Source organism: Grampus griseus, assembly GCF_964374135.1.
Source record: "Grampus griseus genome assembly, chromosome: 11".
Classification (NCBI taxonomy): Eukaryota; Metazoa; Chordata; class Mammalia; order Artiodactyla; family Delphinidae; genus Grampus; species Grampus griseus.
Genome location: NC_139005.1, coordinates 96033417 through 96057362, shown reverse-complemented (window position 1 = coordinate 96057362; position 23946 = coordinate 96033417). Strand labels below are relative to the sequence as shown.

The window sequence follows — 23946 nt, the reverse complement described above, 5'->3', positions numbered from 1 at the left end:
AAACTACATGGGGGTCAGAGATGCTAAAACTTCTTGCAAACCTCCGGAAAGAATCTGGACAAATAATCACTGCTACTTTGGCTTATGATGCCTAGCCCTTTGAACCTGGGAGTTGAGGATGGGGGCGGGTGGTGGGGCTTGGACATACTTATGTGTCAAGAAGAGGTTAACCCCTAAGATTGTATAGCTGACTGAAGCAATAAGGAATCCATGCAGTGTTAAGAGTTGAGTGTCCCGGGGTCACCCACCATCACAGATTGTTGGTAATTATAGTAAACCTGCAGTCACATGCATTAGGATATAAGGAGCTGACTTCTGTTCTCAGGCCAGTTCTATTTCTCAGAGTCGGGGAGGGGAGTAACTGCCTCTTCATTAAGTGAGACTCTCAGTTCAATAATCAGTCTAATAATACATGAAACAAACTATATGAAAGTGTTTTTTTCTCACCCCTCCCCCACCATAACTGGAAGACTTTTTAAAAATTGTTGGATTTTTTATTGACAATATAGCCCCATATTTTGGGGGCTCATTTATCTAATAGTGAGGTTTTTACTGTATTGAACTTGTATTTACCCAGAATGAATGTTTCTTTTCATACTATCGTAGACTTCTGCCTCACTCTTATGGATGTTTCTTTGCTTATTTGCAGCTTCAGAAATGGATAGGATAAGAAATAAAGGAGATGAAATTCAAACCAGTTAATTTCATCTGGGCATCTGAATTTTCACGTCCCCTCCATCTCTAAACTTGATTTTATTTGTACTGAGGAGATGCATGTCTAATACTCGTTTTTTTTTTCTTCCATTTCCAGGAGGGCTGTTGGCCTGCTGCGGTGCTGCTGAACAGTATGCAGTCCTTCCGGGAGCAAAGCAGTTACCACGGAAACCAGCAGAGCTACCCACAGGAGGTACACGGCTCATCCCGGATAGAAGAGTTCAGCCCTCGCCAGGCCCAGATGTTCCAGAATTTTGGGGGTGCAGGTGGCAGTAGTGGTGGCAGTGGCAGCAGCAGTGGTGGTGGACGACGAGGAACAGCGGCTGCTGCTGCAGCAGCGGCAATGGCTAGCGAAACCTCCGGCCATCAGGGCTACCAGGGTTTCAGGAAAGAGGCTGGAGACTTTTACTACATGGCAGGCAGCAAAGACCCCGTGGCAGCCGGAACCCCGCAGCCTGCTCAGCGAAGGCCTTCTGGGCCTGTGCAGAGCTATGGACCCCCCCAGGGGAGCAGCTTTGGCAATCAGTATGGGAGTGAGGGTCATGTGGGCCAGTTTCAAGCACAGCACTCTGCTCTTGGTGGCGTGTCTCATTATCAGCAGGATTACACGGGACCTTTCTCTCCAGGGAGCGCTCAGTACCAGCAGCAGCCTTCCAGCCAACAGCAGCAGCAAGTGCAGCAGTTGAGACAGCAGCTTTACCAGTCCCATCAGCCTCTGCCGCAGGCCACTGGCCAGCCAGCGTCCGGCTCATCCCACATGCAGCCGATGCAGCGGCCCTCAACTCTGCCAGCCTCTGCCACTGGTTACCAGTTAAGAGTGGGTCAGTTTGGCCAACACTACCAGTCTTCTGCCACGACCTCCTCCTCCTTCCCTTCACCACAACGCTTCAGCCAGTCTGGACAGAGCTATGACGGCAGTTACAGTGTGAATGCTGGATCCCAGTACGAAGGACATAATGTGGGTTCTAATGCACAGGCTTACGGAACACAATCGAATTACAGCTATCAGCCTCAATCTATGAAGAATTTTGAACAGACGAAGATTCCACAAGGGGCCCAGCAGGGGCAGCAGCAGCAGCAGCAGCAGCAGCAACAGCAACAGCAGCAGCAGCAGCAGCAGCAGCATCCGCAGCATGTGATGCAGTATACCAACACTGCCACCAAGCTGCCGCTGCAAAGCCAGGTGGGGCAGTACAGCCAGCCCGAGGTTCCTGTGAGGTCCCCCATGCAGTTTCACCAGAACTTCAGCCCCATTTCTAACCCTTCCCCGGCTGCCTCTGTGGTTCAGTCTCCAAGCTGTAGCTCTACCCCATCTCCTCTTATGCAGAGTGGGGAGAATCTCCAGTGTGGGCAAGGCAATGTGCCAATGGGTTCCAGAAACAGAATTCTACAGTTAATGCCTCAACTCAGCCCAACCCCATCAATGATGCCCAGTCCTAATTCTCATGCTGCAGGCTTCAAAGGGTTTGGACTAGAAGGGGTGCCAGAAAAGCGGCTGACAGATCCTGGGTTGAGTAGTTTGAGTGCCCTGAGTACGCAAGTGGCCAATCTTCCTAATACTGTTCAACACATGCTACTTTCCGATGCACTGACACCTCAGAAGAAGACCTCCAAGAGGCCTTCTTCATCTTCTAAGAAAGCAGACAGCTGCACAAACTCCGAAGGCTCCTCACAGGCTGAAGAACAACTGAAGTCCCCTATGGCAGAGTCGCTGGATGGAGGCTGCTCCAGCAGTTCCGAGGATCAAGGTGAGAGGGTGAGGCAGCTAAGTGGCCAGAGCACCAGTTCTGACACCACCTACAAGGGTGGAGCCTCAGAGAAAGCAGGCTCCTCACCAGCACAAGTCACTCAGAATGAAGCCCCCAGACTCAGTGCCAGTCCTGTAGCCAGAGAAGAGACTGCCTCACCAGGTGCTAAGGACATGCCATTGTCATCTGAGGGCAACCCAAAAGTCAGTGAGAAGACAGTTGGGGTGATTGTCTCCCGGGAAGCTATGACAAGTCGGGTAGAAAAACCTGGTGGGCAAGAAAAAGGCTCCCAAGAGGATGATCCTGCAGCCACTCAGAGGCCACCCAGCACTGGCGGGGGAAAGGAAACCAGTCATGCGTCACTTCCACAGCCAGAGCCTCCGGGAGGAGGAAATAAAGGAAACAAAAATGGAGATAATAACTCCAACCACAATGGAGAAGGAAACGGCCAGAGCGGGCACTCCACAGGGGGCTCTGGTTTTATAGGCAGAACTGAGCCTAGCAAATCTCCTGGAAGCTTGCGCTATAGTTACAAGGATAGCTTTGGGCCAGCCGTGCCAAGAAATGTCAGTGGCTTTCCTCAGTTTCCTACAGGACAAGATAAGGGGGACTTCACTAGCCATGGGGAGCGAAAGGGTAGGAATGAAAAGTTCCCTAGCCTCCTGCAGGAAGTGCTTCAGGGTTACCACCACCACCCTGACAGGAGATATTCTAGGAGTACTCAGGAGCACCAGGGCATGGCTGGTGGCCTAGAAGGAGCCACAAGGCCTAATGTGTTAGTTAGTCAAACCAATGAATTAGCTAGCAGGGGCCTTTTGAACAAAAGCATTGGTTCCCTATTAGAAAATCCCCACTGGGGCCCCTGGGAAAGGAAATCAAGTGGCTCGGCTCCTGAAATGAAACAGATCAATTTGGCTGACTATCCAATTCCCAGAAAGTTTGAAATAGAGCCTCAGTCATCAGCCCATGAGCCCGGGGGTTCCCTCTCTGAAAGAAGATCAGTGATCTGTGATATTTCTCCACTAAGACAGATTGTCAGAGACCCGGGGGCTCACTCACTGGGACACATGGGTGCCGACACCAGACTTGGGAGGAATGAACGTCTCAATCCAAGTTTAAGTCAGTCGGTCATTCTTCCAGGTGGGTTGGTGTCCATGGAAACAAAGCTGAAATCGCAGAGTGGGCAGATAAAAGAGGAAGACTTTGAACAATCCAAGTCCCAAGCTAGTTTCAACAACAAGAAATCTGGAGACCACTGCCACCCTGCTAGCATCAAGCATGAGTCTTACCGAGGCAACGCCAGCCCTGGAGCAGCTACCCATGATTCCATCTCAGACTATGGCCCACAGGACGGCAGACCCACGCCAATGCGGCGAGTCCCTGGCCGAGTTGGTGGTCGGGAGGGCATGAGGGGTCGTTCCCCTTCTCAGTATCATGACTTTTCAGAAAAATTGAAGATGTCTCCTGGGAGGAGCAGAGGCCCAGGGGGAGACCCTCATCACATAAACCCACATATGACCTTTTCAGAGAGGGCCAACAGGAGTTCTTTGCACACTCCCTTTTCTCCCAACTCAGAAAGCCTGGCCTCTGCTTATCACACAAACACTCGCGCTCATGCTTATGGGGACCCCAATGCAGGTTTGAATTCTCAGCTCCATTACAAGAGACAGATGTACCAACAGCAACAAGAGGAATATAAGGACTGGAGCAGCAGTTCTGCTCAGGGAGTGATCGCTGCGGCTCAGCACAGGCAGGAAGGACCCCGCAAGAGTCCAAGGCAGCAGCAGTTTCTTGACCGAGTACGGAGCCCCCTGAAGAATGACAAAGATGGCATGATGTATGGCCCACCGATGGGGACTTACCATGACCCCAGCGGTCAGGATGGTGGGCGCTGCCTCATGTCTAGTGATGGTCTTTCTAACAAAGGCATCGAATTGAAGCACGGCTCCCAGAAGTTACAACAAGAATCTTGTTGGGATCTTTCTCGGCAAACTTCTCCAGCCAAAAGCGGCGGTCCTCCAGGAATGTCCAGTCAGAAAAGGTATGGACCACCCCATGAGACCGACGGACATGGGCTAGCTGAGTCTACACAGTCATCCAAACCTAGTAATGTTATGCTAAGGCTTCCAGGTCAAGAGGATCATTCTTCTCAAAACCCCTTAATCATGAGGAGGCGTGTCCGTTCTTTTATCTCTCCCATTCCCAGTAAGAGACAGTCACAAGATGTGAAGAACAGTAACACTGAAGATAAAGGGCGCCTCCTTCACCCATCAAAAGAAGGTGCTGATAAAGCCTTCAATTCCTATGCCCATCTTTCTCACAGCCAGGAGATCAAGTCCATCCCTAAGAGAGAATCCTCCAAGGACCTTCCAAGTCCAGATGGTAGAAACTGCCCTGCTGTTACCCTCACAAGTCCTGCCAAGACCAAAATACTGCCCCCACGGAAAGGACGGGGGTTGAAATTGGAAGCTATCGTTCAGAAGATCACATCCCCAAACATTAGGAGGAGTGCATCCTCGAACAGTGCGGAGGCTGCGGGAGACACGGTTACTCTGGATGACATCCTGTCTTTGAAGAGCGGCCCTCCCGAAGGCGGGAGTGGTGCTGTTCAGGATGCCGAGATGGAGAAGAGAAAAGGTGAGGTGGTGTCTGACCTAGTCTGTCCAACAAACCAGGAGTTGAGCGTAGAAAAGCCTCTTGCACGATCTTCGGAGGAGTGGCGTGGCAGTGGGGATGACAAAGTGAAGACCGAGACACACCCAGACACGGCCACTGCTGGAAAGGAACCTCCTGGTGCCATGACATCCGCAACCTCACAGAAGCCTGGGAGTAACCAAGGGAGACCAGATGGTTCCCTGGGTGGGACAGCACCTTTAATCTTTCCTGACTCAAAGAATGTACCTCCAGCGGGCTCATTCGCTCCTGAGGCAAACCCCAAGGCTGAAGAGAAAGAGAACGATACAGTGACCATTTCCCCCAAACAGGAGGGTTTCCCCCCAAAGGGTTATTTCCCATCAGGAAAGAAGAAGGGGAGACCCATTGGTAGTGTGAATAAGCAAAAGAAACAACAGCAGCCACCACCTCCACCCCCTCAGCCCCCCCAGATACCAGAAGGTTCTGCAGATGGAGAGCCAAAGCCAAAAAAGCAGAGGCAAAGGAGGGAGAGAAGGAAGCCTGGGGCGCAGCCAAGGAAGCGGAAAACCAAACAAGCAGTTCCCATCGTAGAGCCCCAAGAACCTGAGATCAAGCTGAAGTATGCCACTCAGCCACTGGATAAAACTGATGCCAAGAACAAGTCTTTTTTCCCTTATATCCATGTAGTAAACAAGTGTGAACTTGGAGCCGTTTGTACAATCATCAATGCTGAGGAAGAAGAACAGACCAAATTGGTGAGGGGTCGGAAGGGTCAGAGGTCCCTGACCCCTCCACCCAGCAGCACTGAAAGCAAGGTGCTCCCAGCTTCATCCTTTATGCTGCAGGGACCTGTCGTGACAGAGTCTTCTGTTATGGGGCACCTGGTGTGCTGTCTGTGTGGCAAGTGGGCCAGTTACCGCAACATGGGCGACCTCTTTGGACCCTTTTATCCCCAAGATTATGCAGCCACTCTCCCCAAGAATCCACCTCCTAAGAGGGCCACGGAAATGCAGAGCAAAGTTAAGGTACGGCACAAAAGCGCTTCAAATGGCTCCAAGACGGACACTGAGGAGGAGGAAGAGCAGCAGCAGCAGAAGGAGCAGAGGAGCCTGGCCGCCCACCCCAGGTTTAAGCGGCGACACCGCTCAGAAGACTGTGGCGGAGGCCCCCGGTCCCTGTCCAGGGGGCTCCCTTGTAAAAAAGCAACCACCGAGGGCAGCAGCGAAAAGACTGTTTTGGACTCAAAGCCCTCCGTGCCCACCACTTCAGAAGGTGGCCCCGAGTTGGAGTTACAAATCCCTGAACTACCTCTTGACAGCAATGAATTTTGGGTCCATGAGGGTTGTATTCTCTGGGCCAATGGAATCTACCTGGTCTGCGGCAGGCTCTATGGCCTGCAGGAAGCGCTGGAAATAGCCAGAGAGATGGTGAGTACGAGAAATCCCTTACCAGTTGCTCTTTTTGTTACTTCTTTTTGATTCCTTTTCTTCCACCTTCACTTGTTTCAGCCGTATTTTTTATTCTTTCACATCACATGATGATTCCTCCAAATTAAAGCCCCTAAGCTCATGTACAACACAGGGAATATAGCCAGTGCTTTATAATAACCATAAATGGAGTATAACATTTAAAAATTGTGAATCACTATGTTGTACACCCGTAACTTACATAATATGGTACATCAACTATACTTCAATTAAAAAATAATAATAAAGCTCCTAGACCCAAATAACAGACAGAAAATTAAGTAATTTGGACATTTGTTTCACTTTTTACTTTTATCAGCAGTATGTGTTCACAGGTTACAGGGCCATGCTAGTGTCCTCCAGCTCATTAAAACAAACATCCCTGTTTCACCCGTTCTCAAACCTGATTCCTCTGCCAGTTTCCTGTGTTTCTAAACGATAAGTGTTTACTGCTACTTGTGTTATCTATGGATCTTTTTTCCCATTTTTCAACATCTGACTCTGTAATACTTACGAAATATATACTGTGGATATAACTTCTTTCTTTTAAAACTTTTCACTTCTCTAGAATTATTAATTCATGTTTTTATTTGCTTTTTATTTTCTTGGACCACATCTTTCCAATCCAAACGGCTCCTTCCAAGGGGGTTTTTGTTCTTCAGGTCTTTTTTTTTTTTTTTTTAATTGGGGTATGGTTGTTTTACAATGTTGTGTTAGTTTCTACTGTACAGCGAAGTGAAGTAGAGTTCCCTGTGCTATACAGCAGGTTCTCATTAGTTATCTACTTTATACATATTAGTGTATATGTGTCAGGTCTCTCATAACTTTTCCTGGGGCGTTCATCATCACAGTCATCATCATTTACTTCTTCCCTCTGTGGAATGCTGTTACCTTACCCATGTCTTTACCTTACTTAGTCTGGGTCCTCATTTAATGGAGTGCATCATCCTTTAGTATTTTCCCGAGAAAAAGGATGCTTGGGAGGTAAATACATTGAGATCTTATGTATCTGGACGTCTTTATCCCATCCTCACGTTTGATGGAGGGTTGGTTGGGTATAGAATCTAGTTGCCTCTCACGATCTTGGAGTCATGCTTCCTGACCTGTCCTCTGCCTCCTAGTGTTGCAGTCGACAGGACTGGAACCACTCTGATTTTCAGGCCCTAATATGTGTGTTGAGTCTTTCTCCTCTGGAAGTTTAAGGATCTTGTCATTTCCCTAGAGTTCTGAAATCTCAAATGATAGGCCTTGAGGTTGGCCTTTTCTTACCATCTGTAACTCATGGCTGTTAGATCAGGAAGTTTATGTGTTACTTCTTTGATAATTTCCTTCCCTCTGTTTTCTCTATTCTCTCCTTCTGGAATTCCCATTAATTAGGAATTGTACCTCCTGGATTGATCTTCTGGCTTTGTCTTTTCTTTCCTATTCTGTGTTCTTTCTCTCTTTTTGTTCTGATTTCTCCATGCTTCCTACAACTTTATCATCTAATCAACCTTTTATTTATTTATTTTCATTTCTGATATTTTCAACAACTTTCTCTTCTCTGAATATCCCTCTGTGGGGACAGTTACATGGTTAAACTGGGTTGAGTAAGGGACCTAACTACTACAGGCTTTGAGCTAATCTTCTGGTTTCCAGCCCCACCTTGTACCCCCCACTTTCTGAGACACCTGTGCTTCCCAGGCTCTGTGCCACAAGGTGGCTGGCTTTCTAGCGGCTCCTCCCCTGCACTCTCCCCTCTTCTTCCCTTCAGTCTGCTGAAGCACTTGCTCTGTTTTATTTCCGGTTTCCAGAATTTGGACATCTCCTGTGTGTTGTTTGTTTCCCCTCCCATTCTTCAGGTCCTCATGAATTTATAAGTTTATCCCTTTATTTTGTGGAAAGGAAACAGGTGTGTAAATGTATGTTCAGTCTGTGATGTTTAATCAGATGAGAGTTTTTTGTATTGATTTGTATTTGAAACTTTCCATGCTTGACAGATGTACAGGTGACTTTCAGTCATACTTAATAAGGGTTTTATCAGCCAGGATCATAGTATTCTTGGACACTTCATACTGTCCTCTCCTCCCCACTACATCTTCCCCACAAAGCACTGTATTTTATCATTGCATTATCCCCAGAATTTATAACAGTGTCTGATGTAAAGGAAGTGCTTGTAAACTATAGTCAAAAAATGTAATTAATGTGAAATTTACATATATTTTAAATTAGAACATTCTAATTCAGCCACACAAGGAGTTTGCTTTTCCCTCCAAGACATTGTCCCCACCCCCCCACTTCCCCACAGGATCTTTTTTCTCCCTCCTTCCCCCTCTGCACCATCATTGTCACTCCTAAAGCCCCAAGTTTGAAATAGATTTGCTTTTTAGACACAGTGGCTTTTTTTTTTTTTTTTTTTTTTTTAACCACACTGCTTGGCTTGCAGGATCTCAGTTCCCCGACCAGGGATTGAACCCAGGCCACGGCATTGAAAGCCCAGAATCCTAACCACTAGGCCACCAGGGAAGTCCCCCACAGTGGCGTCTTAAAATGCAGAAGTCCTAAAGGGACATAACGTTTAAGACTCTAAAGTAAGCACAGAATTCTTTAGTCAGTTCTGAGAGCTCAGTAATCCATTAATCATCATTTTGCCCCAGTTGATGGCCTGCTTGCCAACTTTACTCTGATGGTTACTGTATTTGGTGGGTTGGTTTGTTTTATTTGTTACTTTTTGGTGTGTGTCCCTATCTGCCCATGTTTTCTTTATTTCAACATAGAACATTATTAACATCTCTCAGAGTAATTTTTATGTGTAAACTTTTGAACATTCTCTAGTAATAACTGGTAACCAGTAATCAGCAGGCTAAATCCTTCTCAGCAAACCACTAGATCCCATGTCTCAATTCAAGTCTAGTTTATAGAAAGTAGAAAGCACCCTATAATGATGCGAACCCTAAATCACAGCTCCCTCCATCCTCAAAAGGGCCAAACAGCAGGCCTGCCTTTTAAAACTCCTAGTCAGGAATCATGTCTTCAGAAAGTGACAATTTAGTCTTTTACTTGTCAGCTTTGATCCCAAAATAAAATCTGGAATGTTATAATTGGAACAAATACACTGAATATGATAAATCAGTCTCTTTAACCCATCCCTCATAGCTTCCATTGACTAAATGGTTAAAATAACATGAAGCACATTAGGTAGAGAACATTGAAAGTAGTTTTTGATTTTTAAAATATTAATTGCACCCTCAACTGTTTAAGTTGGAAAGTTTCATTTAAAGGGAGAAGGCGTAAAAACAGGTATTTTTGTCCCTACACTTCTTCTATATAGTAGAGGCTGTAAACTTAGATCTTGGGGTTCTGTGATGGCACCATCAGGGCTGCAGATTCCACTCTCCTTTAGTAACAGGTTTCAGAACACTTGACCACCTTTTTTTAAAAAATTGAGATGTAATTGACATATAACATTATATTAGTTTCATGACCAATTTTAAATTAAATCTCATACTGCAGCTTTAAGCTTATTTTCTTATGTTGTACTCATTCACTATACCAGTGCCCTTTAAGAATATTACCTTTCTCTTCCCTTGATCCCATTCTATTTTTTTTTACATCCCTCTTTTAGAATAGAATGCTAGCTTTGTATATTGAATTTTTTAGTACACTGCACATCTGTTTTATTCTCACAAGCCACTCAGTGAGATAGGAAGAGAGAAGATACCATTCCATTACCCTCAGAATAAAGGATGGCTTGGCTTTTGTGACACATGCTCAGTTAGTATAGCCCAGTGATGTGTTGATTTTTAAAATGGTTTAAAAAGTTATGCTTCTTGGCTCTTGGAGCTGATGTTGTGCTGTGACTGCAAGATCCTTTTCAATTTTATTTGCCTAGCTTTTATTCTCCTTTTCTTAATGTACTCAAGAACAAATTACACTAACTTGCCTTCTTTTATTTAATTTGATGGATGCTGTTTCAATTTGTCAAGGTCACTTTGAGTCTAGTTTTATCTTGGGTTTTAACAGATGCCTTCGATTTTGGTCTGCTTAATAAGCGTGCTCTCAATCCTGTCGTGTTGAGATAAGGCCACATATATTTGATTAAAGATCCATTTTGGCCTATGTATTTATCAGGTGTTTTGACAAGCACGATATTATAACAGAATAATACAAAGTCTTTGACAAACAATAGCTCCTCTCCCTGTAAGCTTCACACTAATCTAAAAATAGCTGAAATCTAGAACATTCCTGTACAAACGGCCTTCACCGTCTTTACTTTTCTGAGTGTCCTCTTTGGTTTTGTCTAACTATGACCTCTGATTATTTACTTTGATGTAATTATATATGTGAATCCTCTGACATGGATGGTATGACAGAAGTAATTGCCTCTAAATAGACATACGAATAATTTGTTACATAAAAACCTGTTCAATACGTTTAGGAATGGGAAGGCTTTCAGGGATCTGGTGGCCATGGATCTCTGGTGTGTCCCTTGAGACTGCACATCTCAGCTTTGCCGGCCTGTGCTTGTTCCCCTCCCCTCCTCCACTACCTAGGCTGGTGGCACCCCTTCCAAATAGATTGTTTTCAATCTTGAAAAGTATATTAAAGATTATATTTAAAGGTTATTTAAAGTATTTAAAGTTTATTTTTATTACAAGTTTAAATAATGGGCAATAATAATTTGCCTTCATACAGCTAACAGGTTAACATCCTCCTTAATTTACTTTAAATTGTGACAAAAAACATAACTTGACAAGTATAAAAGTACTAATACGTTGATTATGTTGTGAAAGTGTGACTACGTGTTCAAATGTCAAAAACAGGTTAGTTAGTTTCTCCAGTTATTTGTAAAATAAAGGCATTGTCCCATATTCTCACTGAATTCCCATCTATGTGCTCCTTAAGTTAGCAGCCTGGCACGGATGCTGCCGCCAGCCCAGGTCCTGCGGAAGCCTTCCATAGACTCCTGGTCTCTGCTCTTAGCTCCAGTATCCCTCTTCCCCCCATTGACTCTTTCCTTTCCCTCCCCTCATCCCTGTACCCCCAGCTCATCACCCCTGTATGCTCCTCTACTCTGCCCCTCCCTCTCTCACATTCCCACACTCTCTCTCATTCTCCTCTTCCGTCTTCCTCACACTCCCTCCCTCCCTCCCCAGCCCCCATCACTTGGTCTTTGTCATCACAACGCTCATTTCTGTCACAGCCTGTCCACATTACACATTAAGGCACCGAGGCCTATTCATCTCTCTATTCCCATGACTTTTATCATACAGCAGAAAGTTGTGTAATTATCTTATTTCCTATTTTTCTTAACATTTACCTGTGTGATAGATATCTCTTTTTATAACACTACATGATGGCCTTGAGACTGAACCTACAGAGAAAGGGTTACTTTTCTTTCAGAATTTGGTTTTTCTGAATTCTAGGGAATCTCCTGTGAAATTTGAAGCTTAGAATTTTATTGTTTATATTACCTTACAAATGGAAAGACTTAGTGTTCCTACAGTCTATTTCTTTATTTCTTTTAGGGATGAGAGAAGCATTACACCTGATTTTTAAATAAAATTTATAAGGGGCACACTCTTCTTTGAAAATGCTGAAGGACCATAAATAAGAATATTGACAAGTCACTGTATATTAGGCCAGATAATTCATCCCTGAGATGTTAAGCAAGTTATTGCTGATATGTTAAAAGAGCTCACGTGATCAAATAGTATGTAAAAGTAAGTATTCATTTCAATTCAACAAATATCTGAGTCCTTGTTAGAAAACCAGTAGAAATCTGAAGTTAGAATGCTGTGAGGGACCTTTGTCACTTCACAGGTGAGTGAGCCTCAGCCCCGGGCCCCAGGGCTGGTGCCTGAAGAGAAGCCCTGTGTGAGGGCTCCTGGACCTTGTCAGGAAGGTTCGCGCGCTTCCTGCAGAAAGCAGTGCCTTGCCCCACACAGCTCCTGCACGAGGGAGGCACAGCTTCCTTTACCCAGCTTTGTTAGAAAAATGGAGCTTCCGCCCCCTCATCCCAAGCCAAGGCCAGTTTTGAAGGCACCTGAAGGCCACAGCCGAGACCAGTTTCTTCCCATCTTCCCATGTATTGGAAAGAAGTCTAATAAGGGAAAGTCCAGTCAGCTTAATGGTTGCCCTCAAAGATCTTCCTCAACTTTCTGCCTTTGCCGTTCTGCTCAGCAACTGTGTGTGTGTGTGTGTGTGTGTGTGTGTGTGTGTGCCGTTCTGCTCAGCACCTGGGGCTAGGTCAAAGACCTGGAATCACGTTGCTTCCTGTGAATTTCCTAGCTGGTCACTTGCTCAAGTCACTAACCTCTGTACTTCACCTTCCTCATCTGTAAAATATGGAAGCTGATGGCACCTGCTGTGAAGAGGGTTGTCCTGAGCATTAAATGAGTTACTCTTTGGAAAGTACATAGAGAAATGCTTGGCATGTACTGTGGGCTGGTTTCTGCCCTAGAATGGCATCCTCACGTGTTGTTTTGGCGAAGATGTGTTCCTGTTATAAGCTCGCTCAGTAAGCTGTGGTTTATATCATTCCATCCTAGCACAGTTAGTGATTCGTCCCAGGAGTGTCCAGAACGTATCCTCCTGGATAGCAAAATTGCCGTGCATATGAAACAAACAGTTTCTCCTCATTTTTATTACTCTGGTGGGAAACTCAACTTTGTGGGGAGCGGGGGGCGTGGTGTTTAAGGTGTAATTTTTTTTTTGCGGTACGCGGGCCTCTCACTCTTGTGGCCTCTCCCGTTGCGGAGCACAGGCTCTGGACGCGCAGGCTCAGCGGCCATGGCTCACGGGCCCAGCCGCTCCGCGGCATGTGGGATCTTCCCAGACCGGGGCACGAACCCGTGTCCCCTGCATCGGGAGGCGGACTCTCAACCACTGCACCACCAGGGAAGCCCTAAGGTGTAATATTAATTACTGTCTCATGAAATAGCATTAGCCCACGTGAACACTCTCAGGAATTAGAGTCCTCAAGGAGAGGAGGCAAAAGGAAGAGAATAAAATCTGTCTTCACATTAAGTAAAGACATTAATATTCTTGTGAGTTGGTAAATTTCTGATAATGATTATCTAAGGCCACAGTAAAGAGTCTACCTAGTAACAAAGTTTTTTAAATAAACATTTTTGACAGGTCAGCACCATAAAGGAGATCCAAAATAATTAAGAATTCATGGAATGATTCGAGACAACCACACTCCACCTCCCACCAAAAATAGTTAATATGTGTAGTATATATGGACCACAGAGGGCTGTATTGCAGTCTTGGGATTGAGCCTTTATAATTTATGGGCAGTGCGAAACCACCAGCAATTGGTGGGTTCCAGACTATTCCTGGAGGCTTTTGAGTTGTGGTTTTTAGATGAAATAAGTACTGTGGGCTGATGTGAGTCCTAGAAGGTGTCCTCACATGTCATTTTAGTAAAAATGTGTTCCTGTCATTAAGCTTATTGGGTAGAAGTCAAACCAAAGAGAAAACTCAGCCCTATATGACCCTGTCCCACTAATCCAGGTACAGTGGAGTGATTCTGGCTATGTGTGCTTATGACTGACACTTGATTTGAATATATTGGCAGCATACTGCTGTCAAGTAATGTGCCTTGTGAGAACAGAACTAAAGAGCTGCCACATAAGCAGACGCATGAGAGCAAGGCCAACAAAATAACAAACTTAAGTCTGAAGTAGTGCAGGCCCCTTCTGATGGGAGTGAGACCCAGCTGCAGTGGGCATCAACTTCTCTTTTTTAATTTTATTGGAGTATAGTTGATTTACAATGTTGTGTTATTTTCAGGTGTACACCAAAGTGAACCAGTTAAACATATACATATATCCACTCTTTTTTAGATTCTTTTCCCATATAGGCCATTACAGAGTATTGAGTAGAGTTCCCTGTGCTATACAGTAGGTCCTTATTAGTTATCTATTTTATATATAGTAGTGTGTATATTGTCAATCCCAATCTCCAATTTATCCCCCACCCCTTACCCCCGGTAACTGTAAGTTTGTTTTCTACATGTGTAACTCTGTTTCTGTTCTGTACTCGTACCGTTTTTTTAGACTCCACATATAAGCGTATCATATAATATTTGCCTTTGTCTGACTTCATTCAGTGTGCCAATCTCTAGGTGCATCCATGTTGCTGCGAATGGCATTATTTCGTTCTTTTTTATATGGCTGAGTAATATTCCATGTATATATGTACCACATCTTCTTTATCCATCTGTCGATGGACATTTGGGTTGCTTCCATGTCCTGGCTATTGTAAATAGTGCTGCAGTGAATATTGGGGTGCATGTACCTTTTCGAATAATGGTTTTCTCCGAATATATGCCCGGGGTGGGATTGCTGGATCATATGGTAGTTCTATTTTTAGTTTTTTAAGGAACCTCCATGCTTTTCTCTATAGTGGCTGTACCAGTTTACATTCCCACCAACAGTGTAGGAAGGTTCCCTTTTGTCCTGTGACATCACCTTTGAAGGCATTTTATTTCTCACCTGTTTCACTAAGCAGCTAGTAGAAGAGTTTCTAGTAAAACGTATGCTCATTTAACAACTCTCAGGCATACTCATTGTGACTGGCTCTGTGGAGATGCCAGGTGGTTCCAGACTTTGAAAATAGTGTCTATGAAATTTAAATCTTGGTTCAGACAGATATCAGATGTAGGTCCTTTGTTTGCTTGAGAGTTACTTTTTTTTTTTCATTCAAAAACTACTTAAAACTGGTTAAGATAAGCAATAGGGTAATTGCCAGATGGTTCTCTTTGCTTATTTCTAGGTAGAGTTGTCTCTGGAAAGAATCAAAATATATTAATGCTTTGAAAAGGCAGCCCCTCAAAATATATTTGTTTGCTGACACAAGACCTTGCACCTCTCAACAGGCCTGGGCATTTTAATCCACTGTTGTTCATGAAAAGCACATGGATTTTAAAAAACCAACTCACCTGTCACCTGGTTCCCCAAGCAGCAGGTCCCCAGCACTCCCATTATACCTGTTGCGCTACTTAGCACCGTGTACTGTGACTGTCTTCCTCACCAGATTGGTTCCCCAGGGGCTAGGTCAGTCCTGGGGCCGCTGTTGAGAATGACACAGGGCTGATCAGCACAGCGTGAACCTGTGACTTAAGAAAGACATGTAATGAGCAACGTAATATCTGGTGGAGGAAGGTGGGCCTTTGGATGTCATTTAAAGTATCTTTCGAAGCATGTAATAATTGAAGAGAAATGTTAAAATGTGTTTTGGTAATGAGACTGAGTGACAGTTTTTTCTATATGGCACTTTATAGTTTCAGCAAAAAAATTAATGGTTGAGAGATAGTCAACCATGGTAGTGTTAATTGCTCATCCCGGTAGTTCTTTGTGAGGCACAGTATACAAGGCACTCACCAAAGGTTTTGTTGTTTGTGTGTTTTATTGTGTGCCCTTTGAGACAAAAACGTGAGATCCAGAGGTCAGTCACCCAGAGCCCTAACACTGTTTTATTGTCCTAGACTGACAACCTAGAGGAGAGATTCGACTCAGAAGGGAGAGGAACAGTCCCTGTATGAGAATATGACCTAATGACACTCAGAACTCATGTTCCAGATCTGTCTATGAAGCTGCCCACTGGCCTCACTCAAAACCAGCATATGTGTGTCCCCTGCCTAGTTCTGTGCTCTCCTCTGCCCCAGCCAAAACCCTTGGAGCCGTCATAGACTCCTTCCCTTGTTTCCTATTGAGACATTCATTGTTTTTGTTTCCTAGAGAACTCAAGTCTCTCATATCTTCATTGAAACACCCCAGACCCCCAAACCATCATCTTTTCAATTAGGTACCATCTTAATCAGTCTCTCTACTCTTTAGTTTGACCCCCTTCCATTTTCCACTCTAAAGAGATCCTTCTAAAACCCAAATGTGGCCATGCCGTTGCTTACAACCTTGGTTTACTTACACCCTTTACTAGTTGGCATCTGATAGGTGCCAGGAACAGATTGGTGCACACAATTAAAAGAAGACAATGTGGTAGAAAGTAACCAGGTAGCTGCTTTAGATTGGGAGCCCAGGGGAAGTTCCTGGAGGTGCTGAGGTGGCAGTGGTATAACGAGCCAGCCTTTGAGACCAGAGAGGTACAGAGGGTACAGGGGCTGCAGGGAGGAATGGAGCTCGGTGGGTTTGAGGATCAGGAAGAAAGCCAGTGTGGTGAGGCAGTAGCAGAAAAGCGGAGAGGGTAATGAGGTTGGAGAGGTCGGCAGGAGCTAATCCCCATGGCCTGTGTGGGCAGGAGTGGAAACAGCAACTGGGTGAATGCGGTGCCATTTCTTTAAACAGGAAGGCCTGGAGGAGGAACAAGTTTTGGTGGGGAGATCAGGAGGTGTATCACGTCCATGTTAAGTCTAAGATGCCTCCCTTTTAGACATCCAAGTGACCATTTACGAATTAATGAATTTCTGATGGATGGTTCCTTGCAGCTAAGAGCAGCTCTAGATAAGCTTAGATCAGCATGTGTGTAAGGACTGTGAGGGTGTGGGGTCTGTGTAAACACCGAAAAGCTGCACCTAACTTGGGCGAGGGGAAAGGTGAGTCAGGAAGGCTCCGGAGGCCCAACCTGCCCAGAGTTACTGTGCGCTCGGACCAGCCCAAAGCTCAGAGTGAGTGGTGGGAAAAATAGGCCCACGTCACGATCCACACCTTCCTGCTTTCCCAAACCCTTCCATCAAGCCCTCTGAAACTCACAGTCTGCCAGGAGCACACTCTTAATTCTCTTCTCTGAACAGTGGCTTTCTCAGTGTCACTACCTCTGTCCCCTTACCCCTCACAGGTGGACACAAACAGTCATTAATATTTGCACCTTCACTCTGGTCCAGGTACTCTCCAAGAGCGACATGTCAGCCCAGGGCTATAAGCAAAGCACCCGCAGTAGAAACTGCGGAACAACATGCAAAGCTACCACGCGGTTGTGGGTGGCATCCCTATAAATTGCTGCTGCTGCCTCCTGGCAGGCGAGGCTTTGCAGTGCTGCAGACCTTTTCCTCATTAAAGCCAGTCACCTCCAAGGATGCTACCTCTCCAGCAAGGGAATTCCGTTCTCCCATACCATCTACCCCACCCACACTTTGCAAAAAAGAGAATTCCATTTAAGTTGCATATGCCAACAAGATCTCATTGCTCAGCTCTGGAAGACTCTCCACTCAAAACCTTCCAAATTAACTTTCAGAAGCCCAGGAAATGATCCAGCCACACATACACACACACACTGAGACCACCAGCAAACACCAGTTGTTGCCTTCAGCTCCTTAATTTGACTTGGGAATTATGAAACCCCATCTTCTGTTGCTTCTTTGTAATCTCACTCATGAAAGAAAACCCACATATATGGTGGACCCACCTTTCATCACATAAATACTGTGTCCTGACCAGGCTGCCCAGAGAACAGGTACCAGAAGGAGAGCAAAAGAGGCTCTTGGATTTACCCCACGAATGGTCTCCGAAGACACTAGAAGAGATTGTTGGGGAGGAGTGATGATTATAGAACGTTATAGATCTCATTTTTTCCTTCATCCAAATATTGGTAGGGATTGACTTCTTGGAAAATTGTAATGGTAGACAAGTCACTTTAGCCTCTTCCAACCTAATTTCTTAACTTGTGAAGTGGAGATAATAACTGATCTACCCTGTCATGTTGTAAGGAGTAAAATGAGATATGTCGAACAGTCACTTGACATTAAAAAATTGAAGGTTGGGGAGGTAGTTGTTGAATTTAATTAATTCTGATCTTGGTCATATTATTTCTGCGTTCCCATTTTCTCCATCTGTTGAAGTAAGGATTGGCCTCTTGCTGAGTATCTTCCTGCTCTTGAAATGAAGAAGAAAGTGTCCCCATCCACGAAGGTGGATTGAGTTAGTAGCTGTTAGACTTTCTTGGGGGTAAGAAACACCTGGAATGCTGCATGTTCAGTCTTTCTGGGTGGCGGCCACGACGCTTCTGGTGATGCCGGGACAAGTGACAGACTGAAATCAACTCTGAAAACTCAGTGTTTAGCCAGTCAACTAACTTTGGTACCAAAGTTTCCATTCTAGGTTTGGACCAAGTTTTTTTTTTCCAGTGCAGGGTTTCTGGGAAGTCAAGGTATGGAAGGACCTGAAATGCCCTGTGAGGTGTCTCACACATTATCACCTCATTAAGTGGCCCCATAAAGCCTGCTGAGAGGGTTAGCGGGATCTGGCTCTAGGGTGTGGGGACCAGTGACCCTATGGATAGTGGAATTGGCATGGCAGTAGCTTAAATATACCAAGATGTCCTCATTTTTTAAAGTTCCTTTCTGCTGGGACTATGCCCCCATATAAAAGTGCCTCTGCTGTCTGTCCCTTTTTAGGCTGCCCCCTGCCCTTAAAGAACCTGCCACTTCCAGGAATAGGGTGGCTTTGCCTGACAAGATCTTGACTTGCAATTCTCAGTTGTTCTGTTGGGAAGATGGGGATGGGTGAGGTGGAAGCAGATCTGGTCAAGAAAGTATAAAACAAATGCAAATAGGAAGAGAGGCAGTGAAAATAAGGAAAAAGATCTCCAAGAGTTTGGAACTTCTTTGGAGCTTTAAGTTCCAGTATAAGCTGCACAAATTTGAAATCTTGCTAAAGGAGGCCTGTCGTGGCAGCAGGTTCATCATTTCTGCCACTGAAATTGTAAACAGTTGAATATAAGCGCCTTTCTGGATGCATAGACCCGGCTCGGCGTTGGATGATCAGTGGAGAGGAGCAGGATTATACTGAGAGTCACTTTCCTGGCAGGTAATTTCTTTTAAAAAATGCCTTTTTAACGCAGACGTAGAGAATGGACTTGAGGACATGGGGAGGGGGAAGGGTAAGCTGGGACGAGGTGAGAGAGTGGCATGGACATACATATGCTACCAAATGTAAAACAGATAGCTAGTGGGAAGCAGCCGCATAGCGCAGGGAGATCAGCTCGGTGCTTTGTGACCACCTAGAGGGGTGGGATAGGGAGGGAGGGAGGGAGACGCAAGAGGGAGGAGGTATGGGGATATATGTATATGTATAGCTGATTCACTTTGTTATAAAGCAGAAACTAACACACCATTGTAAAGCAATTATACTCCAATAAAGATGTTTAAAAAAAAAAGATGCCTTTTTAGACTCAGAAAGCGCAAAAGGCAATCATATCTCCTTGTAGGCCAATCCACTGTTTGAGCAAAGGGTAAAAAAATTAAACTAGTATGTAGTCTTGTACAACTTAAATTTCAGTGTTTTAAACTCTGTCTATAAGCATTTATCTGTACACTTAGAGAAAGCTGTTCTCTTTCTTCTCACAGGGCTGCCACAGGGCTCCTCCTCCTGCTGAGCTAGGCTTTCTCAGGTTCTCAGCTGCTATTCAGAGCAAACATGCTAATTACTGCCTTAAACCTCCTTTCTAACTTCTTAAAGGGCACACATCCCTTTTCTTCCTACCATGTGGAAACTCCCCTCAGACAAGATATATAATGTTCTCAACAGAGTTACAGCTTTCTTCTCCAGCTGTAAAAGAAAACCTCTGATTACAGTTGTTTTAATGGAATATATGTACCTGTGAGTTAGATAAAATGCAAACTGTTTCAGGAAAAAACCAAAGTCTGGTTAAGCCAAAGAAACATCATTAGTGAGGCCTGTGTTGACTTTCTTGTAAGTGGAATTATGAAGAATATGTATTTACATAGCAATGTACATTGTAAGATCAAGAGAAAAATGATTAAGTCTTCTTTTATAATGCTTTAATATTTTAGAAGGGGGGCAGGGATGAAGACTGGTTTTAACGTAATTGTGGCAGGGAGATACATTTTATCTGGGATATTGCTTTGTATTGCTTTGGTTTTGCCTCTGTAGATTTGTTATTGCTGAATCTGAAGACTGTTAACCCAGGAGAATGAGAATTAGACCAGGAATTATAGGATATTTAAAACCCACAGTGAATGGCCAGCATCTGTGCCCACCATATCCATGTTTGAAGTTCATTCCATATGTGATCATTAAAACTTTAAGCTTTGTGAGCACCTTGGTAGAAATAATGACTAGTACCTGTACTAATACATGTTTAGAGAACATTATCATCATTTTTAAAAAGTCGTTAAATACTGTGCCTGTCCTATTAAAAAAATGCTGTTGTATTAAAAAGATAAATGTTCAAAACAAGTGCATGAAAGTGGCGACATTGCTGGGTGTAAGCATTAGTAGTGGATTGTTTTACAAGCTAGCTCCTCCTGGACGCCTGCACTGCCATCCCCAGCTTCCTGTGTCCTTGCAGATAAGCCCAAAGGTCTCTGCTGTTCAGGAGGCCATCCTGGGATTGCTGCTAGGCCCTCATTTTCCCTACTTCTTTTTTTAATCTTTTTTTTTTTTTTCCTGGCCACGTGGCATGTGGGATCTTAGTTCCCCAACCAGGGATTGAACCCATGCCCCCTGCAGTGGAAGTGCAGAGTCTTAACCACAGGACTGCCAAGGAAGTCCCATCCCTTCTGTTTTTATACAGAGTGTGTTAGGATACCCTACACGTCATTTAAAAAATACTCTTCTCCTTCACCGTCGAGCACATTCTGGGTTGATTGGGGGGATTTTTGGTTTGTTTTCCTCATTGATTTTCTTAAAAGATTCTCCACCCTCCTCCTTTTTTCCCATCTGGGTACTGTTCCCAGTTTGTTGAGACGAAATTGAGGCTGAAATTAATTAACTGGCCCAGGCTGGTCTAGCGGAGGAGGCAGGACCGGACGCTGGTCTCCTGTCTCCTGTGGAGCCCCTGCTGCTGGTCCACCTCCACTGCCACTTCCCTGGACAGCTCCACCCCAGGAAGGAACCCAGAGCCTCCTCTCCAACCCAGCTGTCTCTCCATTTTTCTCTTTTTGTGTCTTTGTCTCTTTTTAGGCTGCCCATATTTGAGGCAGGAACCAAGAAAAAGAGCCCACTGAATATAAGGCAGGCAAATCCAGGAGATGTCAGCAACGACTGGAACATGTCTTTAACTGGATTGTTTTCTCCCCTCCACTTTAGGATAAACAAGAAAATGATAAGGAAAAAAGCTTGATAGCAGAGATTTATTTTGAAAAGCAAGTTTTAAGTTATACCTCCGAGTCACTTTGATTTAAAAAAAAAAAAAGCCTAGTCTCTACCTAGTATCTTACAAGAGTATTCCTAATAATAGAATCATCACTCTGAGGCAATAGAGAATAATCAGTTCAATTCAAAATAGTGTAGACTCATGTGTTCCAGAAAGGGTTTCTAGTTTTGCCTTCAGTTACCCAGAAAATGTCATTTGAAATTAAACTCTTTCCTCATCATTCCAGTTGAGATATTGCTCAAAGTCCACAACATTGTGTTCTTAAATGGAATTTTTCTCAGAGTAAGTAGCTTTTAGAGCAGGGGCCACTTGTGTCCTCTCCTCATCAGAGTCCTGCTGCACAAATGCTGGAAGGGCTCCCCTTCCACTGTGCCTGCCAAGTGAGGGTCCCGCCACTTACGCCACACACACCTAGGGCTCACGAGACACATCTCAGACCCCCGTGGCTGTAGCTTATCACCAAGTCCTATTGGTTTTATCTCCAGGTCTCTAAGTGCAGCCTCTTGTATGCACTTCCACCCCCAAACCCCCGTACCCAAACTCTTCTGTGACATGCCTCACCCAACAACAGGCCATCTTTGACCCCACATTCCTGCTCACCAGCTCTCTGCGCCTTCAGAATCCTGCCCCACTGTGTCAGCTCTCCACACCCTGAGTGCTTGTTCCTGCAAGGCAGTTTGTTCCTTCTGCCCTGACATCTGAATGCTTTCCTGACCTGCCTCACTAGGTCAGGGATACTACCTCTAAGCTCTAAAGTACTATTTACCTCTTAACACATCACAGTTTTGGTGTCTTACCTACAGACCATTCCATAAGTTCCCCAGTGGCAGACTTTTGATCTTCAGTTCAGCCCCCTTGCCTGGCACATAGGCAGGTAAAATTGGTTGAATGAATAAGAAGGAAAGATGATTACGTTTCTGAAGTTGATACCATTTAAGAAAACTTAAATATCAAGGCAAAGACCACCGAGAATCAAAGGCACTTTGATCATATGGTCTCTTACAACCTTTAGAGAAACCAGGATATTAGAGGGAAAGATAAGGAATAGAGAAAACTTGAGCCGACACAGACCAAACTAATTGGGTTCTTATTAATTTTCTTCTAGCCCATGTCTCCATTTTCTCGACTTTGCAGTTCTATGCTGTAGACTCAGAATTGACGTGTTAATAAGGCAAATTAAAAGTCCCAAGAACAGCTCATTAGGAAATCAAAATCCTTTCTTCATTTTCAGTAGGATAACTTGTATTTCGTGATTCTGTAAAGAAGCACCAGCCTGGCTTTTTACTGTTAACCAGTGGTTACTCACCTTCACCTATCATGGAGGCACAACAGATGCCTTACTTCCGGTGCACCTAACGTGTGAAAGTCCAGATTTGTAAAATAGCAACAACAAAAAAAGAGATGGGATAGAATCTTCTAGAGAAAAGACACCCTTCCCCAGCTGCATCTTAGACCTAATAAGTTTTCATTATTTGTTTGCTGAATGGTAAAGTGAACAAATCCATCGTAGAAAGGCATGTGCACTCTGAATGTATTCTTCATGTGCTCAAGGTTGTGGGTAAATTCTGGCCTCCTCTGTTTGGCAGATGAAGTACAGAAAAACAAGAAAGGACATTGTTAATGAAGAAAAAAAGTCCTTTAATCCCAAACCTTGTAGCCTAATTCAAAGCATCAAAACTTCAGTGTAAACCCATCTGCAAGTACAAAGACAGTAGGAAGGGAATTCAGGGAACAGGCTTTTTCCTCGTGGATCGAAACAGAGGCCAGGGATGCAGCTGGGAGACGCTGCCAGAAGAGCCGCACTTAGATTTTGACCTTGGTCATGCTGTCATGCGTTTTGTTCCACTTCCAGGGCCAGTCACCCCTCAACTCCCACTGAGCCACAAAGACATTTTTTATATGTTTATAATGTGGTTTGAAAAGCTTTCCCAAAGAAGCTAATATTTTTCAGGGTCAGCAGCAGAACCACTTTTTGACTGGGGTTTTTATGGGAGGAAAATGGGAATCTAAATGAGTAATTTTATCCCAGATTTTTATATCTAAAAGATGACAGTTGGATTAAAGAAAGTTGTGCATGTGTGTTTCCTCTCCTGGTTTTGAGGGGAAGCAGATGACTCTATCCTGGAGGCAGAGAAGATGAGCCGCTAGGCTCTGGGTGTGTTGTGAGGAACCGTGCCACCGGCTGGGTCTCGGCCCCTCATCGTGAGGGGTCCAGAAGCAGAGGTGGAAATTATTGTAGATTATCCTAACATGAGTGAGGGGTTGCATAACAAGGGTGGGGACAGGCTGGGAGAACTGTGGCTAGGAGCACGTGGCAGGTGACACTG

At 44.7% G+C, this 23946-nt stretch overlaps 1 protein-coding gene across 2 annotated transcripts in view; it reads left to right on the top strand.

Annotated features, from left to right (window-relative positions):
• Positions 1 to 814: 814 nt before the first annotated feature.
• TCF20 (transcription factor 20) overlaps positions 815 to 23946 on the top strand; it is a gene marked incomplete at its 5' end in the record, with an annotated part of 53275 nt that continues 30143 nt past the window's right edge. Inside the window, one exon of one of the 2 annotated variants that reach the window (XM_082666275.1) lies at positions 815 to 6523. In XM_082666275.1, the coding sequence (XP_082522401.1) occupies positions 848 to 6523 (5676 nt within the window). The remainder of the gene's footprint in view (positions 6524 to 23946) is intronic. The other variant, XM_082666274.1, reaches the window with a different exon arrangement.